At 41.1% G+C, this 22,095-nt stretch overlaps 1 protein-coding gene across 3 annotated transcripts in view; it reads left to right on the top strand.

Moving 5' to 3' along the window:
* Nucleotides 1–11,878, top strand: part of RB195_022679 (uncharacterized protein) — a gene marked incomplete at both ends in the record, with an annotated part of 13,056 nt that extends 1,178 nt beyond the window's left edge. Inside the window, 9 exons of one of the 3 annotated variants that reach the window (XM_064209870.1) lie at nucleotides 762–827; nucleotides 894–1,058; nucleotides 7,823–7,965; nucleotides 9,769–9,872; nucleotides 9,967–10,083; nucleotides 10,160–10,178; nucleotides 10,210–10,248; nucleotides 11,678–11,766; nucleotides 11,850–11,878. In XM_064209870.1, the coding sequence (XP_064065750.1) occupies nucleotides 762–827; nucleotides 894–1,058; nucleotides 7,823–7,965; nucleotides 9,769–9,872; nucleotides 9,967–10,083; nucleotides 10,160–10,178; nucleotides 10,210–10,248; nucleotides 11,678–11,766; nucleotides 11,850–11,878 (771 nt within the window). The other 2 variants (XM_064209871.1, XM_064209869.1) reach the window with 2 other exon arrangements.
* Between the last annotated feature and the right edge of the window lie 10,217 nt (nucleotides 11,879–22,095).

Genomic DNA, 22,095 nt, shown 5'->3' with positions numbered 1-22,095 from the left:
TCTGGAACGCAAAGGTAGTCTTGTGATAGACGTTTTCTTGAAACGCTTCACTGGAATTCTATTGCACCGGACAATTGCGCTTGATCTTCAGTGCTAAATTCTGTACGTGTGATTAACCAGTGCTATCCGTGACACCAATATACTAAGGTATGAGGATATCGCATCACCAACCAGACGGTTTAGCCATTCTTCAGTTACGTTAAACAATGCGTATACTGTTCGTCGCATCAAGGTGTGGGTTTATACTAGGAACGATTATTCACCTTCTTTGCGCTTCTGTTTTTTTTTCCCAAAATCATTGCTAGGTATCACCTCTAAAGAGTCAGTTGGTTTCATGCAGCAGTGAGCACAGAGTGGTGGTTGCTTATCCTATGGATAACATTACTATGAAACTGTGAATCAGGAATCCTTTCGGAAATTTCTAGTCTGTTTGCGAAATGTGATCGTCGCAAGGTAGGTGATTATCTACAATATATGTTTGATAGATGATTAACTGTTTACCGGCATGTGCTATGGAGAGGGTCTCTTTTTATGAGAATGCCTGTTTATAAGCTATCAAGAGTTACCATGTGCGACTTTCGATAAACCTCGGCATGTTGATGTTTCAATAATTAGCGATATTGCCGAAATGTTAGCCACGAATAAAGGATTGTAACAACCTCATGTCCGGCTTAATTAAAGAAATCAATTATCAATAGTTACTTATTTAGTTGCACACATGTCGGAAATGTCGTCTAACTTTTCCATCCGAAGCGTCTCTAATGCGTCACTCAGCCGCCCACTCGCGGGAGGACATGTTCCCGTTCAAATGTAGTTGCTGCAGACAGGTACCTACCTTAAGATTGAGGTAGACGAACTTAATTTTTAATTAAGTTACTTAATTTATGTTTAAGGCGTTTGAATGCGATCGTGGTCTTCGCCGACATTCACAAGTGCATGCTGACGTCGGTCCCCGTCGATGTGAGGAATGTTTCGGAATATTTAGGTCACCATTAGCCTTGCGACGGCATCTCGATCAGTGTCGGCAATGCTACATTGCGCCAATTCAAAATGAAATTGTGAGTACTAGAATTCTTTTTCATCCGGCCAGAACACCTCTTTGACTCTCTGACGTTTCAAACGGAGCATACCAGGAACAAGACGTGGTGAGGAAGTCCGCGGAAAAAAACTAGAAATGGGGTTGTAGATTGAGTGATCCGGCGTGGTTCCGCTCATCTCTCACTAATCGTCGTCAAAAACGATGTGGGAAACGCTTTATTTCCTACGAGGTACGTTAGAAGGCTCTTCTATGTACACGTTTCCGTCCCATCAGCAGCCTACTCATTGGTTGTGCTTGAATAGGCTGGTGAAAAAACATCACTGATTTTCGACGGCAATTGGATGAAGGACGTGCTCGGGGGTGGGGTGTTGCAACTTAAATCTTCGGAAAAAAAGGCGTCTTCCATGCCGGATCACACAGTCTACGACCCATCTATAGTTTTTTGTACTGCGGGTTCCCTCACCACGACAGATTCGTGGTATGCTGCGTTTGAAATTTATCTTACCAGATTGTCAGCTTTGCTATGGTGGCACGAGCCTCCGCATGTGTCTACATGTGAAATTTCAGTGGTTTTACTTTTGTGTTGTCTTAAGGACAGTGTGTCATGGAATTGACGATGTTAGGATCTCTTCGTGAATAGATAGATGTGGGGGTGCAGTTCATTAGTGTGAGTGTGATCACGCTCAATTCTCCCTACCATTCCAGAAAAAGGTGTGTAATCAGGCATGCCTGACTCCCTCTTTCATCTAATATGTAGCTTATTGCGCAACAGAACGCGGATAGCTGCCTTAAATCTGCAACAGAACTAATGTATTGGATTGTCGCACAAGTCTCTTCCAATGATTTTGATGAAGTATTTCCCACTTATGTTCATACAGTAAGTTCAGTTGTCAAAGACGATAATTGATATCTGCGTCTTTTATGCCGATCCGCATCTTTTCCGTTTCTTTTTATAACTCGCCCCACTTTCATCTTTATCATTGTATCTCGACAGATTGGTGAGCACAAGACCCATCGACTGAGTTTAGCTAGAACTCCTTAGACTTACTATTAAACACTTTTTACAAAAAGAAGAACCTGTGACTTCATGTTAGCGAAACTGAGCTCCAGATAATTGCGTTATGTGGTCTTCGACGTTTATTGTTTAAGAACAAAAATGATGGTTTCATGTTCGTGCACCATCGCAAACAAGTTGGCACTTCTCACAGCTGTAGTTTCATAAGCTTTGAGATGTTGAAAATTTGACTAAAGTAACATCTTTCAACATCAGAATCGATCGACTAAAGCTAGCTCCCGAGAAGGAAACTTTTTTGTTATAAAATGTGCAAGGAACTATTTTCTCTATATGTCTTCTGTTTTCGCAGATAAAATAACAAATTCGGTTTTTACATTATTTAATGTGTTTTATGGAAGTCCGAAAATCATAAATAGTTAACAAATGAAGTACGCCTCCTAACCGCACATCACTTTAAAGGACGGTTCAAGACCTATGAATTCTTTTGATTTCTTCATTAAACGGCTTTTTCTACAATTTCAAGGGAGGGAGGGAACGGTCAAGAGTTGGCGGAATGATGTATCCATCAGGCTAATTAGCTTTGGTAATTGCGTCGCGCGATTCCTGACAGCCTCATAATCACCATAGCAGCCTGGTCGCTCCTTTCATGCTACGACTCGCTGACACTCGCCAATTTCGTCGCGTCTGTTGCCCTTACAATGTGTTCTTTGAGCAACAAAAAGGGGAAGTGCCAGGTGATAGAAGATGTTTGAAACTTTAGATAAAGTAGAGTTGATTAAGAAGTTAACATAAGTGAAATGACGTTTAGAAATGTAAGTGGAAGTCTATATTTCTTTACTTTTTTTCGTTTTCTAGGCATTCTTTCTGGGACATCTAGCCAAGTAAAACTGGCAAGCAACGCCTGACGGAGTGCTGCTAATGCCTCGCAGAAATGCGTACCTCGAACATATAGAGTTGTCTGTTCGGCACCAATACATCTAACCTGTCATATTGATTTTATGTAGAGAATGATAGAAATGAAGGGATAAAAAGGTAGAAAGTGGAAGGGAGCTTTGAAAATATATATAAAGTAATAACAACTGATCAATGTCCGTGTAAGTCTTTAATTCAAATTTTTTAAGTCTTGCGAAGATATACAAAGGTAGATGGAGATTATCTGGCGTAAATTCAAATTTTGGACATGAATTTGCTGAGCGTATATTACGGTTGAATCTCGAACATGAACTAGTTGAAAGAAATTGTGACGAACATATACTTATGTACTGGGTGTTTACAAAAAACAGGGCGTGCAATGCGTGAAACTATGGGATGTGTGGAAATATATGCATGTTAATGTTTTTTGATGCAGCATGTTTTTGCTGTAATCTTTATGCGTGTGAAGTTTCTCAAATGGGGTCAAAGTAGGTCACATATACCATTCCTATCACTCAGCATACCACTTTGATATGCCTCTGATCATATGGTTGTTAACCGGATAGAAAGATTTACTTCCCCTACGACAATAGGCTACGCTCAATTTACCATATTCGTAGGCATAGGCGGGGCCTAAATGATCCAAGGCGGTCGTAAAGACTGCCTGGCTGGTGCAGCGGCAGCCGTAATTACACGAATTTGCGCGGCGCTGAAGGCAGGTCAGCAGCGGTCAGCTGATTTTCGCAGATACCTCTTATCGCGCACCCTTTCGTGGGATTGAGCAAACCAGAGACGTAGAAAAATGAAGAGCCCTTGAATCATTTGAATTATCGACCTGCTAATATGTTGTTACAGGTGATTCTTCCAAAAAATGTTTTTTAAACTCACTAAATAGATCTTGTGCTCTTAAATCCACTAATGTCCAGATAGATGTAAAAATAAAATTGAGGTGGGTTAAAGAAGACGGCGGGGATGCGCATTTTTCGTCTTCTGTCGAAGAACTGATCGTACTGTACGTGTATGTGTATGTGTTGAGCGGATGCTAGGAGTGCATTCCTTAGATTTAACCGCACTCGCTGTCATACATTTGTTCTTTTGTTCGTTCCTTTCATGCTGGTACGACACACTAGCATCACCAGGACCAGGCCTTCGTCACACCCAACTCAACTACAATTCTGGGCTGAAGGCAAGCCGCTTGCGGTATTTTAGATTGGTCACTGGTGTCCATCTCATTCAAGAATATACTAGTGTTTTAGAATCTCTGGTTTTTTTCGTGTTGTTGCGTCGAGAAACGTCAAGGACAATGAGGTGAAGTTCGACTCACTGCGAAAAAAAGCATCCAGCTTAATTTATTTTGGGTTGTCTAGTGGGTCGGCGTGCCTGGATGACAATAGCCTTCCATAGAGGCTGAAGTAACTTGAGGTGGAAATTTGAAAGAAACATAATTTTTTTGAAATCGACACCATTCAATAGATCTCTTTCTCCGGAAAAACATGTCCACTTGATATTTGAAGAAACTTCCAATAAACCGCAAAAAAATAAGTTTTCTGTAAAAACACATAAAAAGTTCTATATCCTTGCAGATTCAAAACTGACCGAAGCTGAAACATATCGAAGAAGAAATAGGAAAATTCATAGGATTAAAAGTGTTTTCTATTGTGTTGCGCCGACAGATGGCTAGCCTAGTTTGTTAGCGATTTATGAACTGTCAAAAATCAGAGTAAAAAATGCAAAATACCGAAGTTGTAACTTTAGCTGCAAAAAACAGAAAATCCTATTGAGCCGAAAAACTAAGAGATAAGGTCCTCCTAAAACAAATAGTTTTCTTGCATATTTTGCAAGGAAACAATTTTTAAGCTGGTAATGTCGGTCGCTCCTGGGGTTCAAACATGTCACTTTAGTCAAATTTACAAAATTTTCACAGTCATAGACTTGTAGTTGTGAGAGATATCAAATTGTTCGCAATATTACTTAGATTACAAGTATGTGACAATCATTTCACTTTTCGAAAAATATGTTCACTTCAAAGATCATATATCCTTGGGGCGCAATTATCTCGGACTCGGCCTTGTTAATGTGTACCCGCAGGTGATTTTTTTTCAAAAGGTGCTCCCTTAATAGGTCATGGAAGTTCTAATTACATTCAATCGGTAGAGCTCGCGCTCACGAATCAATTGATGTGAAGATCTTATAATACAGATCAAATTGAGGTGAGTTATGAAAAAAAGACGAAAAAGACGCGAATCCTCGTCTTTTCGTCTTCTGTCGAAGAATTAGCGATTCTACTGTACGTACCACACATGATGTGCTCCATATCAGCTATATCTATGCATTTCGAAATCGGTAATCTAAAGTTGGAACTGTACAAGCCTAATCAGAGAAACGCCGAAGAAGTTGGAGTTGAGAAGTAAATTCATTTGCGTGGAAAGTAAGTGTTGTAGGTGAATGGTGTGTTAAAGAGTGCTCGAAAAAGCAATGGGCAGAGATACTGATTACCGTCGGATCTGACACTTCACACAGGTGAGGAACACAATAAGAGTTCTTCTGATTGCAACCCAAAATAATTTAAGCTGGATGCTTTTTTTTCGCAGTGAGTCGGACTTCACCTCATTGTCCTTGACGTTTCTCGTCGCAACAACACGAAAAAAACCAGAGATTTTAAAACACTAGTATATTCTTGAATGAGATGGACACCAGTGACCAATCTAAAATACCGCAAGCGGCTTGCCTTCAGCCCAGAATTGTAGTTGAGTTGGGTGTGACGAAGGCCTGGTCCTGGTGATGCTAGTGTGTCGTACCAGCATGAAAGGAACGAACAAAAGAACAAATGTATGACAGCGAGTGCGGTTAAATCTAAGGAATGCACTCCTAGCATCCGCTCAACACATACACATACACGTACAATACGATCAGTTCTTCGACAGAAGACGAAAAATGCGCATCCCCGCCGTCTTCTTTAACCCACCTCAATTTTATTTTTACATCTATCTGGGCATTAGTGGATTTAAGAGCACAAGATCTATTTAGTGAGTTTAAAAAACATTTTTTGGAAGAATCACCTGTAACAACATATTAGCAGGTCGATAATTCAAATGATTCAAGGGCTCTTCATTTTTCTACGTCTCTGGTTTGCTCAATCCCACGAAAGGGTGCGCGATAAGAGGTATCTGCGAAAATCAGCTGACCGCTGCCACATTCAATGCTGTAACAACATGATGCAGACCTTCCTCTAGGATGCTTGCAAATTTGGGTGGTTGCGATAATACGATAGATAGCATAACTAATGCAACAATAACACGGCACAGACATTGGTTGCTACGGGACCATCAACCTCTCGAGTACTTTGTAGTCAAGCGTGATCGCGAAACAATTCATACAGTAGCCAATCTTATAACAACAAGATGCAGGAAACGGTGGCATGGAATCGTTAAGGTACCACTCGGCATAGTTCGGAATTTGTGATGGATTGTCATCATTGCTGTTCATTATACACTGTCCTCAAATACAGATTAAAGAACAAACAGTTCCATCACCGACGTCACTTACGGAACGGTGATTTCGGGGACAGCTGATGTAGCTCGACAGAATAAGGATATTCTACTGTACTAGAGATAGTGTTGAGTACTTCACACTTCGAGTGACACTGTTGAGTATTCCAGAGTCCGAGTGGTTAGTACTCCATTCTCTGAGGGGAAGTATAGAGTACCCCATTGTCCGAGTGTTATTGTTAAGAATTCCAAAGGCATTCTTATTATTGAGTGTCCTACTTTCCGAGTGACATTTTTGAGAATTCCAGGGTCCAAGTGGTTAATACTGCATTCGCTTATTGAAATTATAGACTATCCCACTGTACGAGGAGTGACATTGTTGAGAATTCCAGAGTCCGAGTGGTGGTTACTCCATTCTCTGAGGGAAAGTATAGAGTACCCCACTGCACAAGTGACATTGTTGAGTATTCCAGAGTCTGAATGGCGGAATGGTGGATACTCCATTCTCTGAAGGAAAATATTCACTTCCCTACTGCTAGAGTGACATTGTTGAGAATTCCAAAATCATTCCTACTGTTGAGCAGCCTTCTCGGAGTAAAATTGTCGAGAACTCCAGCGTTTGTGTTAATGTGTTGAACACTCCTTTGTGTGAGTAACAATATTTAACCTGCTAATTGTCGTGTATCATCTATGTGAGAGTTTTCAACGGGTTTATCGACTTACAGAGCTGTTCATTCGGGACTATTCTACCCTTCTTTGGCTTTCTAACATGGATACGAGAAGGGAAATTTTCTCATTAAAATTTCATATTTCATGCAATTCACAGAGGGTAAGTACAGTACTCGGCTCAGAGATGAGATGACGAGTTAATTTCGATAGGATCTACACTAGAACTATAAGAACTTCGTCCATGTTGTGCAAGTTGTGTGGTGACCTGTTTGTTTCTGGATCTGAGGTTCTACAGATATGCAGGAAAACTTATCACGGCACTGACGAAACTAAAACTAGTTCTCAAAAATTGTCCAACTGCAACGACTTGATTAATGATTCTCCTCATATGATCTCGGATTATATACATCGCAAAAAGTCGGGACTTCTGACGAAGACGATCGCAGAAATAACCCGGCTCATGTTTGACGGTTTCGTTGCGGCACCCAAAACCCCAGGGTTTGCTACGCTTTTCGCGGGCAATAGGAAAACAACGTATCACCTTCATCCTGAGACAAAAATAGTCCAAGAAGATGAACTAAAATGGTTACTTTTTTTCTTGTGCAGTGGTTGAAGATTAGATGATCTATCGAAATATTGTAGTTCAAAAGATTGTGGGACTTGGTTTATGTCACGTTTCAAAGTGTTGTTTTCCTTCAGATGGTGTCGGTTCATTCTCCTTTCGATGCATTTTCTTTCATACCGTCTGAGAGTGAAGCGTTCTTTTCATTTGACGGTTCCAGCAAGGATGGCGGGAGTGGATATGATGTTTCGTCACTAGGATATCATCATGTTCCCAGAAGGTTCGCATTCTCCTACGATTGAGATTTCTCTGCTTTATTGCATTTAGGTGCGTAGTGAAGTGCGTTATTAAAATGGTTAAATCGTTAACGAAATTTTCCCTTTTTTCTGCTATTTATGGATTTTTCATAGTAATGGGGATGTTCGTAATGAGCACCGTGGTATTTATACTCAACAAACTGAAACTGGAATTGATTGCATCTGAAGAAGTCGTTAGGGTCAAAAGATCAACTCGTTTAATTGAATAGGAAGTTCTACCTCCATTTTGCGAAGCACAGCATTTCGAAAGTGAATACTTGACTACTTAGTAATAGTTGTGTCAATGCCGTTGCATGTCTACCCTGGTAGTTTAGATTTTTTCTCTTCCAGTAGCGCATTTTTCCACCACACCTCAAAGCTGTTGCATAGCTTGTGACTTGAAGCTTTTTTTTACCAGAAAAATTTCTTTTCAGCCAGAACTATCCACTTCGATTGAGATTTCTAAAATTTATTGATTTTTTTACCTCGTCGATACATTGTGCTGATATTGTTTTGCGTTATTTTCCCTAAAATTTTTTGTTATATATTTATATGAGCTCACAGACAATGAATAACCAAGGCGGGAGAACGATGAAGCAAAGGAAGGCCGTGTAGCTATCCCTTATACTTCATCTATAACGTGTGCGCAGTAATCGTTTCGTTCAACAAACCTTTGCCAGATCGTGATTCAACGCCAGACTGCTTCGCAGACGATATTAACAGTGCTTTACCTTAGCTTCACTGCAGGCCCCCTTTCTTGGCTTGGAATTTCGCATGACATTTCTTTTCGTTATTTCAAATGGAGAAATACTGTCTTCATTATTAGGAAACCCCTGTCTTGTAAGTCTGTGCAATTCTCTCAAATTTTAATTTCATGTTCTTGGTTTAAAGGCGGTGCATTACGTAAACGAAGTAGTTAAGAAACCTTTTGGAACGTATAGTTTGGAGTGTAGATTATGATTGTGAGCTTGAATTTATTCCTGCGAGGTACTGGAAAACGCTCCATTCTTGTGCACGCGCTGGATCCACGAACAACCGATCGAAGATCAATGAAGTCTCTTCACTACCTTATTCAAGACGAAACCAATGAATATGCTGGTGAGAGAATTGGAACATGTGCAAGGCGGCGCGTTTGAACCTATCTCCTAGAAACGAAAGCCATTCCAACGCTGTTTTTCAGGACGATTAAGCGGAATTGAGTGGAGCCACGCTCATATTCGTAGTCTACACCCCAGACTCTATACCTTCCCACAGACTTTCGAGTTGCATCAGTTTTGTGATACGCTAAATAAGTTCGAAAATTCTAGCTTTTGAGACCAGTTGTTGTTATGAGATTAATTGCTTTGTATTGAAGTAAAGCCCGTTGCAAATTCAAACTACTGCGGTGTTCTCACCCATTGAATGCAGTTTCTTGACTTTTATGGATGAGATATAAATTCGTTCATGGAAAAGCCAGTCAGAAATTTGGGTCTAGCCAATCCTCAGAATTCGGAGAACACCTTCATTTTAACCAAAGAGGCCTCAGCTTAGTTGAAAACACGAGACGGATTTGGGACAAATTTGCACATTTTTTATTGTATTCTAAAGATATGCTGCAAACTGTTGTTGCTGATACCTCAGATCTTTTGGAATAGAAGTGAATTTGGTCTGATAGTCAGATCGACTGGGTTCACAATCCTGGGTCGACCAACAGTAACAAAGTTTCATAGCTATCATTTCTCATATCACAACATGTTCGGGTATTAGGTCCCTCTTTGTTTCATCGAACGTTTAACGTGAATTTCCAGAGCATCACTACCCCTTCACCTGGATCCATTCGATGTGTTTGCTCCAAAGAAGAAGGACAAAGAGGATGACGAAGATAGCGGGTTTCGTTCAAGAGTGAATTCTGGTTCGTGTTTCAATGTTAACTTATTCAATACATACATACTTCTCTAATACCTTTAATAATAAGGCTTCGGACAATTGTGTTGCCCTTATTCCAGCTACTCAGTCGTGCTCTCCTGCATCTTCGTCTGCACTTTCTTCGGAGGGTGGCTCTCCACAAAGGAAAATTAGCACATCGGATGTCACAGACAATACCAATTCATATACTCTTGGAGGTCGATCTTTGCGTTTTGAAAGTGCTTCTAATGGATTTGGGATCAATTGAGTAGGATACTGAGAAGTAGTTTTCAGGATACGGCACTGGGCCAACGTATGGTCAGCAACTATTTCATCCATTCGAGTCCACTGAAGATGGTACTAGTGGTTTTGCTGCTTAAAAGGTCTTCTTAGCTCCTTTTCATGTATTTCTTTATCATTGGGTTTGTATGGATAATTGAAGATATTGCCCAAGTTCCCATATACAAGACTTTATTTGAGTGTATTCTGGGGCAAATTCATTCAAATCACCTAAATAGGAGTTTTGCAGAAGGGTGATACGGTGCCGCCTTACATGACACATGGTTTTGACACGTGCGCTGCCTCTCGTGATCTGCACCACTTCTGCTACCTTGGTGGCGCCGCAAAGATACTGTGCATTTTGCGGATTTTGTTTGAACGTGAAGGAACTGAACAGTAATTTCAGTCGATCAGCTTTTGATAAACCCAATTCCTCTAATGGTAATAAATGAATCGTTCAGCTCTGGTAGAACAGAGCAAGCCGCACGAAGGCACCAATTCAGGAAACGGTTCTCAGACTCTTCCCGCTTCGAAGCGTTTCCTTCTAAGGACGTTAGTATTTACATAACACTCTTCTACTATATACCCTCTATCTGCATGAGTCTGCAATAGAAGAGATATCTAGAAACCTCAATTCATTCTAAGATAATTGAAGCAAAAAGTAAATGTTTGAATCCCGATGTTTGGTGTCCGTGAGAAAAAGATAATCCTGGTACATATGTGGCAGTTTTTTGGTCTTGTTTTGAGTTTAATGTTGAAGTGCCTTAGGATATAACAATAGAACATGGTGAAAATCTCGAAATGAAGATTTTCGGAGAGTTAAATGGTAGATTACCTGTTAACAGTGAGGTTAAGAACGTTTCTTTACTTGTAACTCAGTACTACAGCCCACCGCACACAAGGATTGTTTTTCGCTGTTAAATAGCTTTTTGGAAAATAAATGTAACATAAAGCTTGTGGAGAGTGCTGAAAGTTTATTTTTGAGCGAAGAGAGCTGTGTGAATGCTATCTGTCAATTCCCTCCCCTTTCTCATATATTTACCTTTCAAGGGATTTAAAAACCACGGTGGGCAACAGTAATATCTACCGACCGCAGATATTACTGTTGTTACAGATAACGGGGTCATCTCTGATGCGTGTTTTCTGTGTGCAGAAAACTGCTCCTAGAGGTATCGCAGCATTCTGGACAGAGCAGTTTGTTGGAGTTCTCCCGATGATGTTGGCTCTTCAGCGTAATGAGATGTTATCAGAGATTCCACAGTCACGTTAACCTTCTGCCTATCTGGTTACGGTCCCTGGCAGCGGTGAATGGGCTTCTTTTTGTAATATTTCAAACACTTGTGCTATGTAACTGTGTAGGTTAAATGGGTTCGAAGTGCCGAGAGCGTATACTTGAACGCTTTACTGAGTTAGTACAAGCAGTTCCATCGCGAGCAAGTAGCAGTTAAGCACGTCGAGGCCGTCCCTCCGCCTAGACGAGCTTCAAATATCTGCATTAATTACTAGTTTTGCTATGCTCACTTTACCTTACAGGATCATGTGTCATCCGGTTGACTGTCGAGCTTGTTGCAACTATTTATATGCTTTGGTTCTGCAAATATTTATGATGCGTATATTAGAAGGTAGTTGTTTTTCTTTCTTTGTAGTTGTATTATGTTGTCCATACCATAATTCATGGTTACATTTCAGACTTCTTGTAGTTTAGCTTCCGTTCCACATAGTAGATGTTTGTAGTAATTGGATGTACCATGTCTATATAACTGCGATGGATGTCTTGAATTTTGAGTGAGTTCTAGTCAATTTCTTGTTTTCTATTATTTTCTCACTTTTGAATCAGTTGTGCAAATTGTGAGTGAATTTTAGCTTTGTTTTTTTTAGTGATAAGACCCTCTTTTACAATCTAAGGCTTCATTCATTTATGATCAGGATATTGAACGAATTTCAATTTCCAATCTTTTTTTTTTCAAAATTTCTGTTTCAAGTTTTCAACTTTATGGCATGACCCAGTAGCGGAAGTAGTGCTTTTTGATGTACAAAAGGAGATGAAATTTTTAGTAAGATTTCCTCAACTCGTGCAAAAGTAAATGAAAATTTTAGTAGGAATGAGATAAAGGCCTGCAGGTGAGAGATTGCTAGAGACATTTTTGACATCAACATTGAAACACATGGGTAAGAATTTGATTCTAAATAGAGGTTTTATATTCTCCAAGGGAAGCGTTGATGGCGTGATGTTTCATTTTTCATTCCATGAATGGACAAGTATCCATAACTATTCACAACGATATATAGTACGCAACTGTTTTACTTCAGCTCTTGTTTCAAAGTACGGCTTAATCGCTTGAAAAGACATATTGTAGGCGCATCCGTATTCATCCCACTGAGGTTATACAACTGCTGCAGTTCGAAAACACTAACTGGATGTGCATCATCGTTTGAAGTAGTTTAAAGGCAGCATACCACGAATCAGAGGTAAAGTGGAGTATCCGTATACGGGGTCATAGATTATGGAGACGAGGGTGGTTCCGCTCATCTCTGCCTGCATCACTGCAAACAGCCGCTTCCAGAATGCTGTTTTTTTTTACGATGCCTCCTACTGCAGCGCGCCACCCTTGCACGCGTTGCGTTCCTTACTGCCTATCGGGGCAGTCCGAATTGATTTTCGACTAATCGCAGAGCGGAGGCGGCGCAAGGGGTGGAGCGTTGCAATAGATGGCGTCGTACAAAACAGCATTCTGGAGGCGGCTGTTTGCAGTGATGCATAGAGAGATGAGCGGAACCACCCCCGTCTCCATAATCTACGACCCGGTATACTGATATTCCACCTTAAATCTGCACCACCTCAGATTCGTGGTATGCTGCCTTTAACTGGAGTGAGACGAGGGCAGCGGCAGGATCCTTCCTGTTCTACATTCCCATCGATAAAATCATACGAAAGATAGTCGTTCAGTGTTTTGCCAACACTGTCTTGGCAGTATAAATGAGTTCTTTGACCGAGCTCAACTTCACCGACGATATTGTTGTATTCGCTAATAGCAGTACGAAGATTCAACTTCTACTCTGTGCAAACTCTTATTGAAGATATAAAAGGTTGGGAAGAATTATAGTGACTACGACACACCTCAGCGAAGGTAATATAGCGTCTTCGCCGGGGTGTGTCGTCCTCAAGATTAGCTTTCTCGATCTTCACCAATCGCATGCACAGAATCGACTCATTCGTTGCGCTCCCATATCTTGCAAAATCTGTAGCTTCGCTTGAACTGTCTCTCAACGCCGAAGGTCTTCAGGTTTTCTTTTATTCCGTCAGTTCAGAGCATTCTCTTTCAACCAAGTGGCCTTTCCAGTTTAAACCCGGGAGATCCTTCAGAACGTTGAACAACGAACAACAACAACGTTTGTTGATTTCGCCAGAATGTGACCAAAGAAGCGAAAACGATTTTCTGTGGCCACTTTCGATATCGGCGCGGGATGTTGATACGTTCCGCGTGTCAGACGCCGGTACGCTACATCGATTTCCGCATAAAGACCTTCATTGTGCCAACAGTAGCCGAGCAGCCTTCTAGGTAGCTTCCTTTCTGCGCAATCAAGACTCTCCACGGTGGTGCCCAAGTCTCCGCTGCGTACTTCATAATGAGGCGAATAGCGGATAAATAGAGCCACAACTTGAATTCGTGGACGGTTGGAGTTGAGGAGTTCAATGCAAAGCAGACTTTAACGCATCTCTTCTGTATGTGACATTCGTAGCTTCCGTTGTTCCTCAGCATACAGTTGAGGTAAAAACACTCATCGACGAAATTGATCCGTTGCCTGTCCACCCGTATTCCCGTTGAGGAGAGTCGAATGTGGTTTCGAAGTCCAGGAAAGCTAAATGCATTGACTCCGCCGCAGTATATCACTCTACGGACCACTGGTCAGTCGTAGATGAAATGCTAAGGAAACCGCCTTGCTTTTCGCGCGTTCTTCCTTTGCGATAATCCGATTTTTGATAGACCGACCCAATATAATCCGCTCCAATACCTTTTGCATAAAAGGCCACTGTCAGATTGCTCTATAATTCCTGCGATCCCTGACCGATAACTTCTTATGGAGAAAGTCATTATAGCGTGTCTTCATAAGTCAGATGTTCTTTCTTCTATGCATATTGAACGGATGATCTTCGTAATCTCAGGAATCCTAGACGGAGGAAGATATCCCACCATTTCCGCGATTATTCCTGAATATTGAGTTCATTAGAGAAGACACCGTTATTGCTGTCTTCAGTGGTTTAGGTGTATGGACAAATACGATCCAGAGTTAAAGTCAGTATTAAGACAATCAGGTGGGAATGGCTGATTTATGGAGAAATTCCCGCAAGAAGTCGCATAAAGAAGTAAAAACCAGGTCTGAATTATGCTTTCATTTCATCTCTTCAATGACCCATTTGGACTTCGATTATATCAACTGCTTCAAAGAAAGAGTGACTTCGCAGAAATAACCACGATGAGTGTGGTTCAGTACCTTTCGCTTCCTGAAATTGCCATTGTAGTCATTTAAAGCTGCTGGTACAGTAGAATCGCTAATTCTTCGACAGAAGACGAAAAAAAACGCGGATTCGCGTCTTTTTTTCATAACTCACCTCAAGTTGATCTTCATTATAAAATTTACACATCAATAGATTCGTGAGCGCGAGCTCTACCGACTGAATATAATTAGATTTTTCAAAATCTATCAAGGAAACAGTTTCCGAAAAAATTACCTGCAGGTACATATTAACAGGGCTGAGTCGGAGATAATTGCGCCCCAAGGATATATGATCTTTGAAGAGCAAAAGTTTTTATTCTTTTCTTCTGTATTGTTGTTATGTAGTTATTTTGTTCTTTTCAAATGTAGTAATCAATGCAGTAACACAGCCGTGGCTCGATGTGTGTCCTAAGGTATCTGGTGGGTCGGCATGCCTGGATGACAATAGCCTTTCATAGAGGCTGAAGTAACTTGTGATGAAATTTGAAAGAAACATAATTTTTTTTGAAATCGACACCATTCGATAGATCTCTTTTTCCTGAAATAACATATCCACTTGATATTTGAAGAAACCTCCAATAAACCGCAAAAAATAAGTTTTCTGTAAAAACACATGAAAAGTCCTATATCTTTGCAGGTTCAAAACTGAGCGAAGCTGAAACATATCAAAGAAAAAACCGGAAAAATTCATAGGACTAAAAGTGTTTTCTATTGAGAGAGTCATGGACTTGTAGCTGTGAGAGATATCAAACTGTTGGCAATATTACGTAGATTACCAATATGTGACGATCATTTCACTTTTCGAAAAATATGTTCACTTCAAAGATCATATATCCTTGGGGCGCCATTATCTCGGACTCAGCCTTATTAATATGTACCCGCAGGTGATTTTTCGGAAACTGTTTCCTTGATAGGTTTTGAAAGCTCTAATTATATTCAATCTGTAGAGCTCGCGCTCTCGAATCTATTGATATTGATATTGATAATAAGGATCAATTTGAGGTGAGTTATGAAAAAAAGACGGAAAAGACGCGAATCCGCGTTTTTTTCGTCTTCTGTCGAAGAATTAGCGATTCCACTGTACCTCACACAAGTATCCATCTTAGCACGTGGTTATTGCCAAAGGAAGTATGTAAAGTAGTAGTTCTTACGGTTTTCTTGTAAACAAACGCATATAATCTAAAGCTAGTCACCTAATCACCTTCTGCGAGCACTGGCAAGCTCCTATCTACCACAAATCCGTAAAATAATTAAATAATTAAACAATCTGGTTACCTTTCTACCACCTTCGAGCTTGCTTGCAAACTTTTTTTTTGCGTAATAACCTGCAAACAACGTAGAAAGTGGAAGATAGAAAGGTGATCAGATAGTTTTATATCATCAGGCGCTAGTTGTCAGCAAAGATGTGGCAGAGCGTCCATAATCTGCACGTCCGCATCAGTTCTATGATGCAACTTCTCTACACCGTTTCTTCTGCAGAGATTCCTCCATGAAAATCTCTACAGTTTTGAAAAAAAAAACATGGTTTTCTGCGGATCATGGTCTACTACTGATCGACCACTCCTTTTGTCCGTGATAAAAGCAGCATATCGAAATTGACACCGTTGAAGTATTCGTGGGATTAAGTAGAGTTCAGGTTGTAGATTATGAGTTGTGGATGTCGAGTGTGAGCGTGGTCTCAATTCTCGTTAAAGGCAAGTTTCACGAAACTGACGTAGTTGGGAAACCTCTGGAAAAATAGAGAGCTCGAGGAGTGGATTACGAATATGATCGTATTCACCAACTTCCCCCAATCGTGCTAAAAACGGCTTTAGACTCGTTTCTACGAGCTAAGTTGGAACGCGTTACCCTTGTGCGTGAGCTGTATCTGCGTACGAACAGTCGAACACCAATGAGGTCTCCTCAGCAGCTTATTCAAGTAAAAGCAAGGATGTAGAGGGGACCAGAGGCAGAACAAGGATAGAGCGTTCTAAAACACCTCGTAAGAATGAAGGCTGTTCCTGCGCGTTTTTAAGGACGATTAGAGGAAATTGAGCTGAGTCGCGGTCGCATTCGTAGTCTACGCCCTTAACTCTCTACTTTCCACCTGATTTCCACACTACGTCAATTTTGTGACATGCTGCCTTTAATCATCCTGAAAAACAGCGCGGGAAGTGCCTTAGTTCCTACGAGAAACGCATGTCGTAGGGACTAGGGCCGTTTTCCACGCGATTTTTCAAGACGATTGGGGAAAATTGAACGTCACCACACTCCTACTGGTAATCTACAACCGGAATTTAATATCGTCTTACAAATACCCTAATACCGTCAATTTCATGATACGTTGCTTTTAATATCAATAATGTATCCGTTTTCGATTGCATGTTTATTCTGTGATCTACACTGCGTAAATAGACACTCATTTTAACTCAAGTATGGTTTAAGTAAAGCTTGTAAGGTTGTTTTTGGCGAAAACAAGTAAGCAACTCATTTCCTCTGTCAAATGATTTTTGGTTGAGAGGAGGTTGCTAAACAACTGAGTTCTTGTGAAATTGATAGTTTCTTGTTGGCGTGGACAACAGAAGGCATTAATATTTGCAAAACGGGACATTATTTAAGCAACTTTGTAGTAGTTTTTTCAAATGTTTCTTCGCGGATCCAATCACCAGTGTATTTTTTTCCTCAACGTTTGACATTTCATTACGAGGCTTCAGCGACTTTCGGATGAAGTGGAAAAAAAACATTTGAATAGCGAGGTATACATCAAAAGGTTCTAAATTGAAAGGGATTGGCGTTAATTGCTGCTGCTATGTTGGTCTGGATCTTGCTTTGAACTCTCGTCTCCTCGCTAATCTGTGATGAACAGAATGTGAAAAAAAGCAAAACTCTGCACCGGTTGGGTGTCGAACCATTGCCATGCAGCTGGTAGTCGAGCTCTCTACCTTTTCGCCATTGTCCAAATCTATTTGGACATGTATGTTGGTTTTGATAAGGCAAGTTAGTTTCTCTCATATGTTAGTGAAAGTAAATAGACTTTTATGTGAATGTATACTCCCAAAATTGCAAACTATCATGCTGAACAATAACGGGCTTATTCTGCCACGTGTTTGCATCTGTGTATGCGTGTGTCTCAGTCAAGAAATTCCTCAGAGGGAGACAAATACTATGGCGTCGGTTTGGTGCGCTGGAACCTCAACGCGATAAAATTGGGTGAGTACTACGACGTCGAATTCGTGCCCCGGAGCCAGAGAGCTGTAAAATGGGTTGAGGTGGGTCCCACGGGGTTGAAATGATGCGCTGTTGCCAGAAAGCTAGAGGGGGAGAGACGGGTTCCATTGCGTCGGAGTGCGCGGGAGCCCCAAAGCAGTAGAATGGTTTTCCATGGTTCCTTCGCATATCTATTTCCCAGCATGTCTCCCTAACGCTGTTGTCATCCTTTTTCAAAAGGAGGTAACACACGTGCAAACGACTGCTTAAATACAATAAGTAGTAACCAACAATTTACGCGATCGAACGTAGAACGTTATTTTTATCACTACAATAGTGATCTTCACGTCATTCCGTGAAAGCACATCATCATTACTAATAGCTGAGAACGGAGCAGACTCATTTTTCGAATGATGTTTCAAATTGTGGAGGTTTGAGGGAAACATAGACGTGAAATCAAGCCGGATTGCTCTCCAAATACAGAACTGAGAGTTTAAGGAAAAACCATAAAATCATTCATCTGTACTTAAGTTTTTGGGAAAAAAAATGGATAAAACTTTGATAAAAAAAAATTCTAATTTCTCAAAAAATGTCGCTACTGCTATTTCTTATTGATCGCTGAAAACGAGCAGACCGAACACCAAAATAAGCCTGAAGTCCGGCTTTAGCCAGACGTTCAGGCTGGTATATAATGAATCAAGCCTGCTACTATTAGGAATGCTGCGCGCATACCACTTGAGAACAATCGGAAAAAAAATTCTGTGCTATCCCTGTTCACCGTTAATGTTGCATGCTGATACAGAACAGCTGTGTTGGAAGTTTATGCGTGTCTTGTTTCTCAATTAATAATTAATTACCACGTAATTGATCAGAAATATCATCTGGCATCATGAAATAAAACCGTACTTAAACTTGTGAGAAAAAACGGGAACAAATGTTCTCCATAGACGGAACAAAGTGAAATCCCCTTTTTTCGTTCAATTCCAAGATGTTCTAGGACGAACTGCTTGTTATAAAGTTCGAGTTCAGTGCGAATCCACTTCAAACTTGCACCCGTTATTCTTGCATATCGAGTATGAACCTAAATTGGACACAGGTGTTTTTAGGAGGTTTATCGGATTTAGGGGAACTTGGATTTTTTTTAAATAAAATGTGTTCAACTCTTGTCCTCTGAAAATAAAATACGGAAGAAACGATCTATGAATAGTATACTGAACCTTCGCATTCCTTCGGAAGTAATGAACTGAGGAGTAAGTCGTTGGCGTCTTTTACATACCAAAAATTTGCGTGGGAATAAAGACATTTGACAAAAATGCTTCATGCCATTTGATAGAGAATTCAGCATTCCATATTTTATAACGTTTTCATTTTCCACTTTTATCTATTTTTGTTTTTTCATCTCATTGAAAAAGAGTGTCAAGTGAAAAGAAGGAAGCATTTTCGACCCCATTGGTTTTTTTTTGCGTTGAATCAAGGTGATAAGGCCGCTGAAGCTGAAGTTGCTAGTATGTATGGAGGAAGAATATTGCTTGAAAATACCATCTGGTATATATCGTCACGCTTCAAAAACGGAAACTTTGACCTCACGAACGAGCCACATATCAATTTTTTGTCCAGCAATTGTCCTCGGTTAAGAGGAAACTCATTTTTCTCTAAGTTTATTAAAACAAAGAACCCGCCACGAATAACCACTAGCACATTCCATTGTTGTTCTTCCTATCGTTCAGTAGGTTTTCCGGTGTATTATATTGGTTTTTTTTAAATCTTCTGCTTGGTTTTCATGTTTTTTTTTGTTCTTTCTAAAGTTTTCATGCTTCTTTCGATGTTCTTCGTAGACAGTGCAGTTCTCGCAAGTTGCTTCACATGATTTATCACCTCGACTAAATGCAAGAAGCAGAGGGTGTCAGAATGCTTCGTTTAGCTCACTTGACACTTTATTTTAATGATCTAAAAAAGGGAAATCAATAAAACTAAAGAAGCAGAACACTAGTTTCACATGAAGCGAGGCATTGCATCGAAAGATGTACAACAATTTTCCACTGCCTTTTATTTCTGCGCGTATTTTTAAGTTTGAAGAAAATAACCTACTTCAGCGCAAGATTTCGAAGGTGTTCTTAGTTTTTTTCACTAAGAAGAGCGCTGGTATCCAGGAGAATAATTTCAGAAATTAGAGATTTACACGCCAAATATTTTGGGCTACGCTCATTGGACCACGCTCGACTCTTGCGGGATTTGAATGGAAAAGAGGAATTGTGTGATTATTGATTATGATTTGTGCAGTGACATTCTTGGTGATGCGCGATGACGAAAAGCACATCTAGCTGGATTGCCATTCTTCCAGCTAGGTACTGTCTTCGTCGCCACATTACGCGGCCACTGTTTGAGAAGCGTAGTGAGAGGCAGAAACAGTTGCATCTCACGTTTCTTGATGTGAAGAAACTATTTGATCGCATTTCGTAGGAAGTCATCTGCTATGCTTTACGCTGTTGCTTTACGACAAAATGTTATCCAAAGAAGCTAATCAGATTGGTCGTAATCCTCTATGCTAGCCCACGAAGTCGAGTGCAGGCGACTGCGGGGAACGTCGGCGGAATTGCCACCCCTCATCCCCTACCCCCTCCCTTTTCGTCGGTCTGCATCATGGTTCAAACCTCTCTGCGCTGTTTTTCATATAATCGTACGCTACTCTATGCCGGTAACGTCATACAGCTTCCCAAGACAATGATGAAGTGCAATCGGAATACCTTCCTTAACTTTAATTAAGATGTCAATTACGCAAGAGCAACTTCGAGCTGTTATCCTCTATGAATGGCATGGCGGCACTGGAGCAACGGCAGCAGCTTGCAACATCAACAGCAGATTGGGCGAGGGCACCATTATCATCAGGAGTGTCAAGCGCTGGTTCGCTCGCTTGCAAACGAAAACACCCCTTTCGGAGGAAAGCCCCGGTTGGGACGTCCATACACTGTCGAAGACTCCGCCATTTGTTTTGATCAACACCCGCAGTCTTGCGACGAGACTCGGGTGTAGCCATTCAACAGTCGTCAGTCGCCTCCAGGTCCTCGGCTACAAAAAAGTGCTGGCTCGATGGATCTCTCACAGCTTGGCGGATGGCATCTGGTTTATTCGGATATCCATCTGTCAATCTCTCCTTCTTCGCCCGTATCGAAAAAAGTTTTTCGAAGATCTTATTATGGCAGATGGGATTTGGGTCCTCTATGACTCTAACACGCACCGTTCCGTTTGGCTCCCTCGAGGAAAAGACTCGCCGACGCAGGCCAAATCGAACCTCCACCCCAAGAAGTGTCTCCTTTGTTGCTTCTGGGATTCGCGGGGAATGCTGTTTTATGCACCTCCTCTACGATGGCTACAAAGCCACAGTGTCACCGGTTCCATATACACTAGTTAGCTCCAGAAGCTAGCTGGCGCATCGGCCGTTAGAGAAAAACGACCGAGACGAGTCTCGGTGCACCTCCTCTACGATAACGCTAAGCCCATGTGGCTAAGAGGGCCAATGAAAAACTGGAGGAATTCGCCTGGGACACAGTACCCCGTCTCCCCTATTCTCCCGACCATGCCTCTCATCCTACCACTTATTTCAGCCCCTCAAAGCTTTCCTAGCTGAGAAAATCTTCACCAAGTATGTAGAATTCGAACGGGCGGTCAGCGACTTCTTCGACTCTCTGTCTCCCCAGTTTTGGGAGAAAGGGATCGCTGACCTGCCCATTTGGTGGGACACTGTTGTAATTAATAATGGCGATTATATTATTGACTAATTTCTATTGTAAGCTGAGTAAAAAAAATAAAGCAGAAAAAATGACAAATGGTGAGAAGACTTTCTGTCCAGCCTAATAGAAGCATAATTCTTCCTGTAGAGTTCGAGTGCCGGCCAACAACGAAAGAAGTGGATCTTCGTCTCTGAAATCAAGATTCAGCAACAGACGATTGGTCTCACTCGCTTCGACCAGCCAAGATATTCGGCAAAGAACAGGCGTGATCCCAGTAGCCAGGAAAAGGCACGAAACTTACCTTCGATGGCACAGTCGTATTCTACAGGCTGTTAAGTAAACTCTCCGTAAGGTTGGCATAGACCTCGTTTTTTCCAGAAAGCGATCAAGGGGAGTGTCGTAAAAGTACTGGTTTGGAACGATTCACGTTGACATAATGCTAGTTGGCATCTACCAAGATGAAACGCACGATTAAGCGAAGTAGAGCCATACAGAAAAAAAGCGGATCCGCTGCTAAACGAGACAATCTTTGAAGAAAAA

Source organism: Necator americanus, chromosome X (genome assembly GCF_031761385.1).
Source record: "Necator americanus strain Aroian chromosome X, whole genome shotgun sequence".
Lineage (NCBI taxonomy): Eukaryota > Metazoa > Nematoda > Chromadorea > Rhabditida > Ancylostomatidae > Necator > Necator americanus.
Note: the sequence above shows the minus strand (reverse complement) of the source record. Positions and strands in the feature narration are given on the sequence as shown.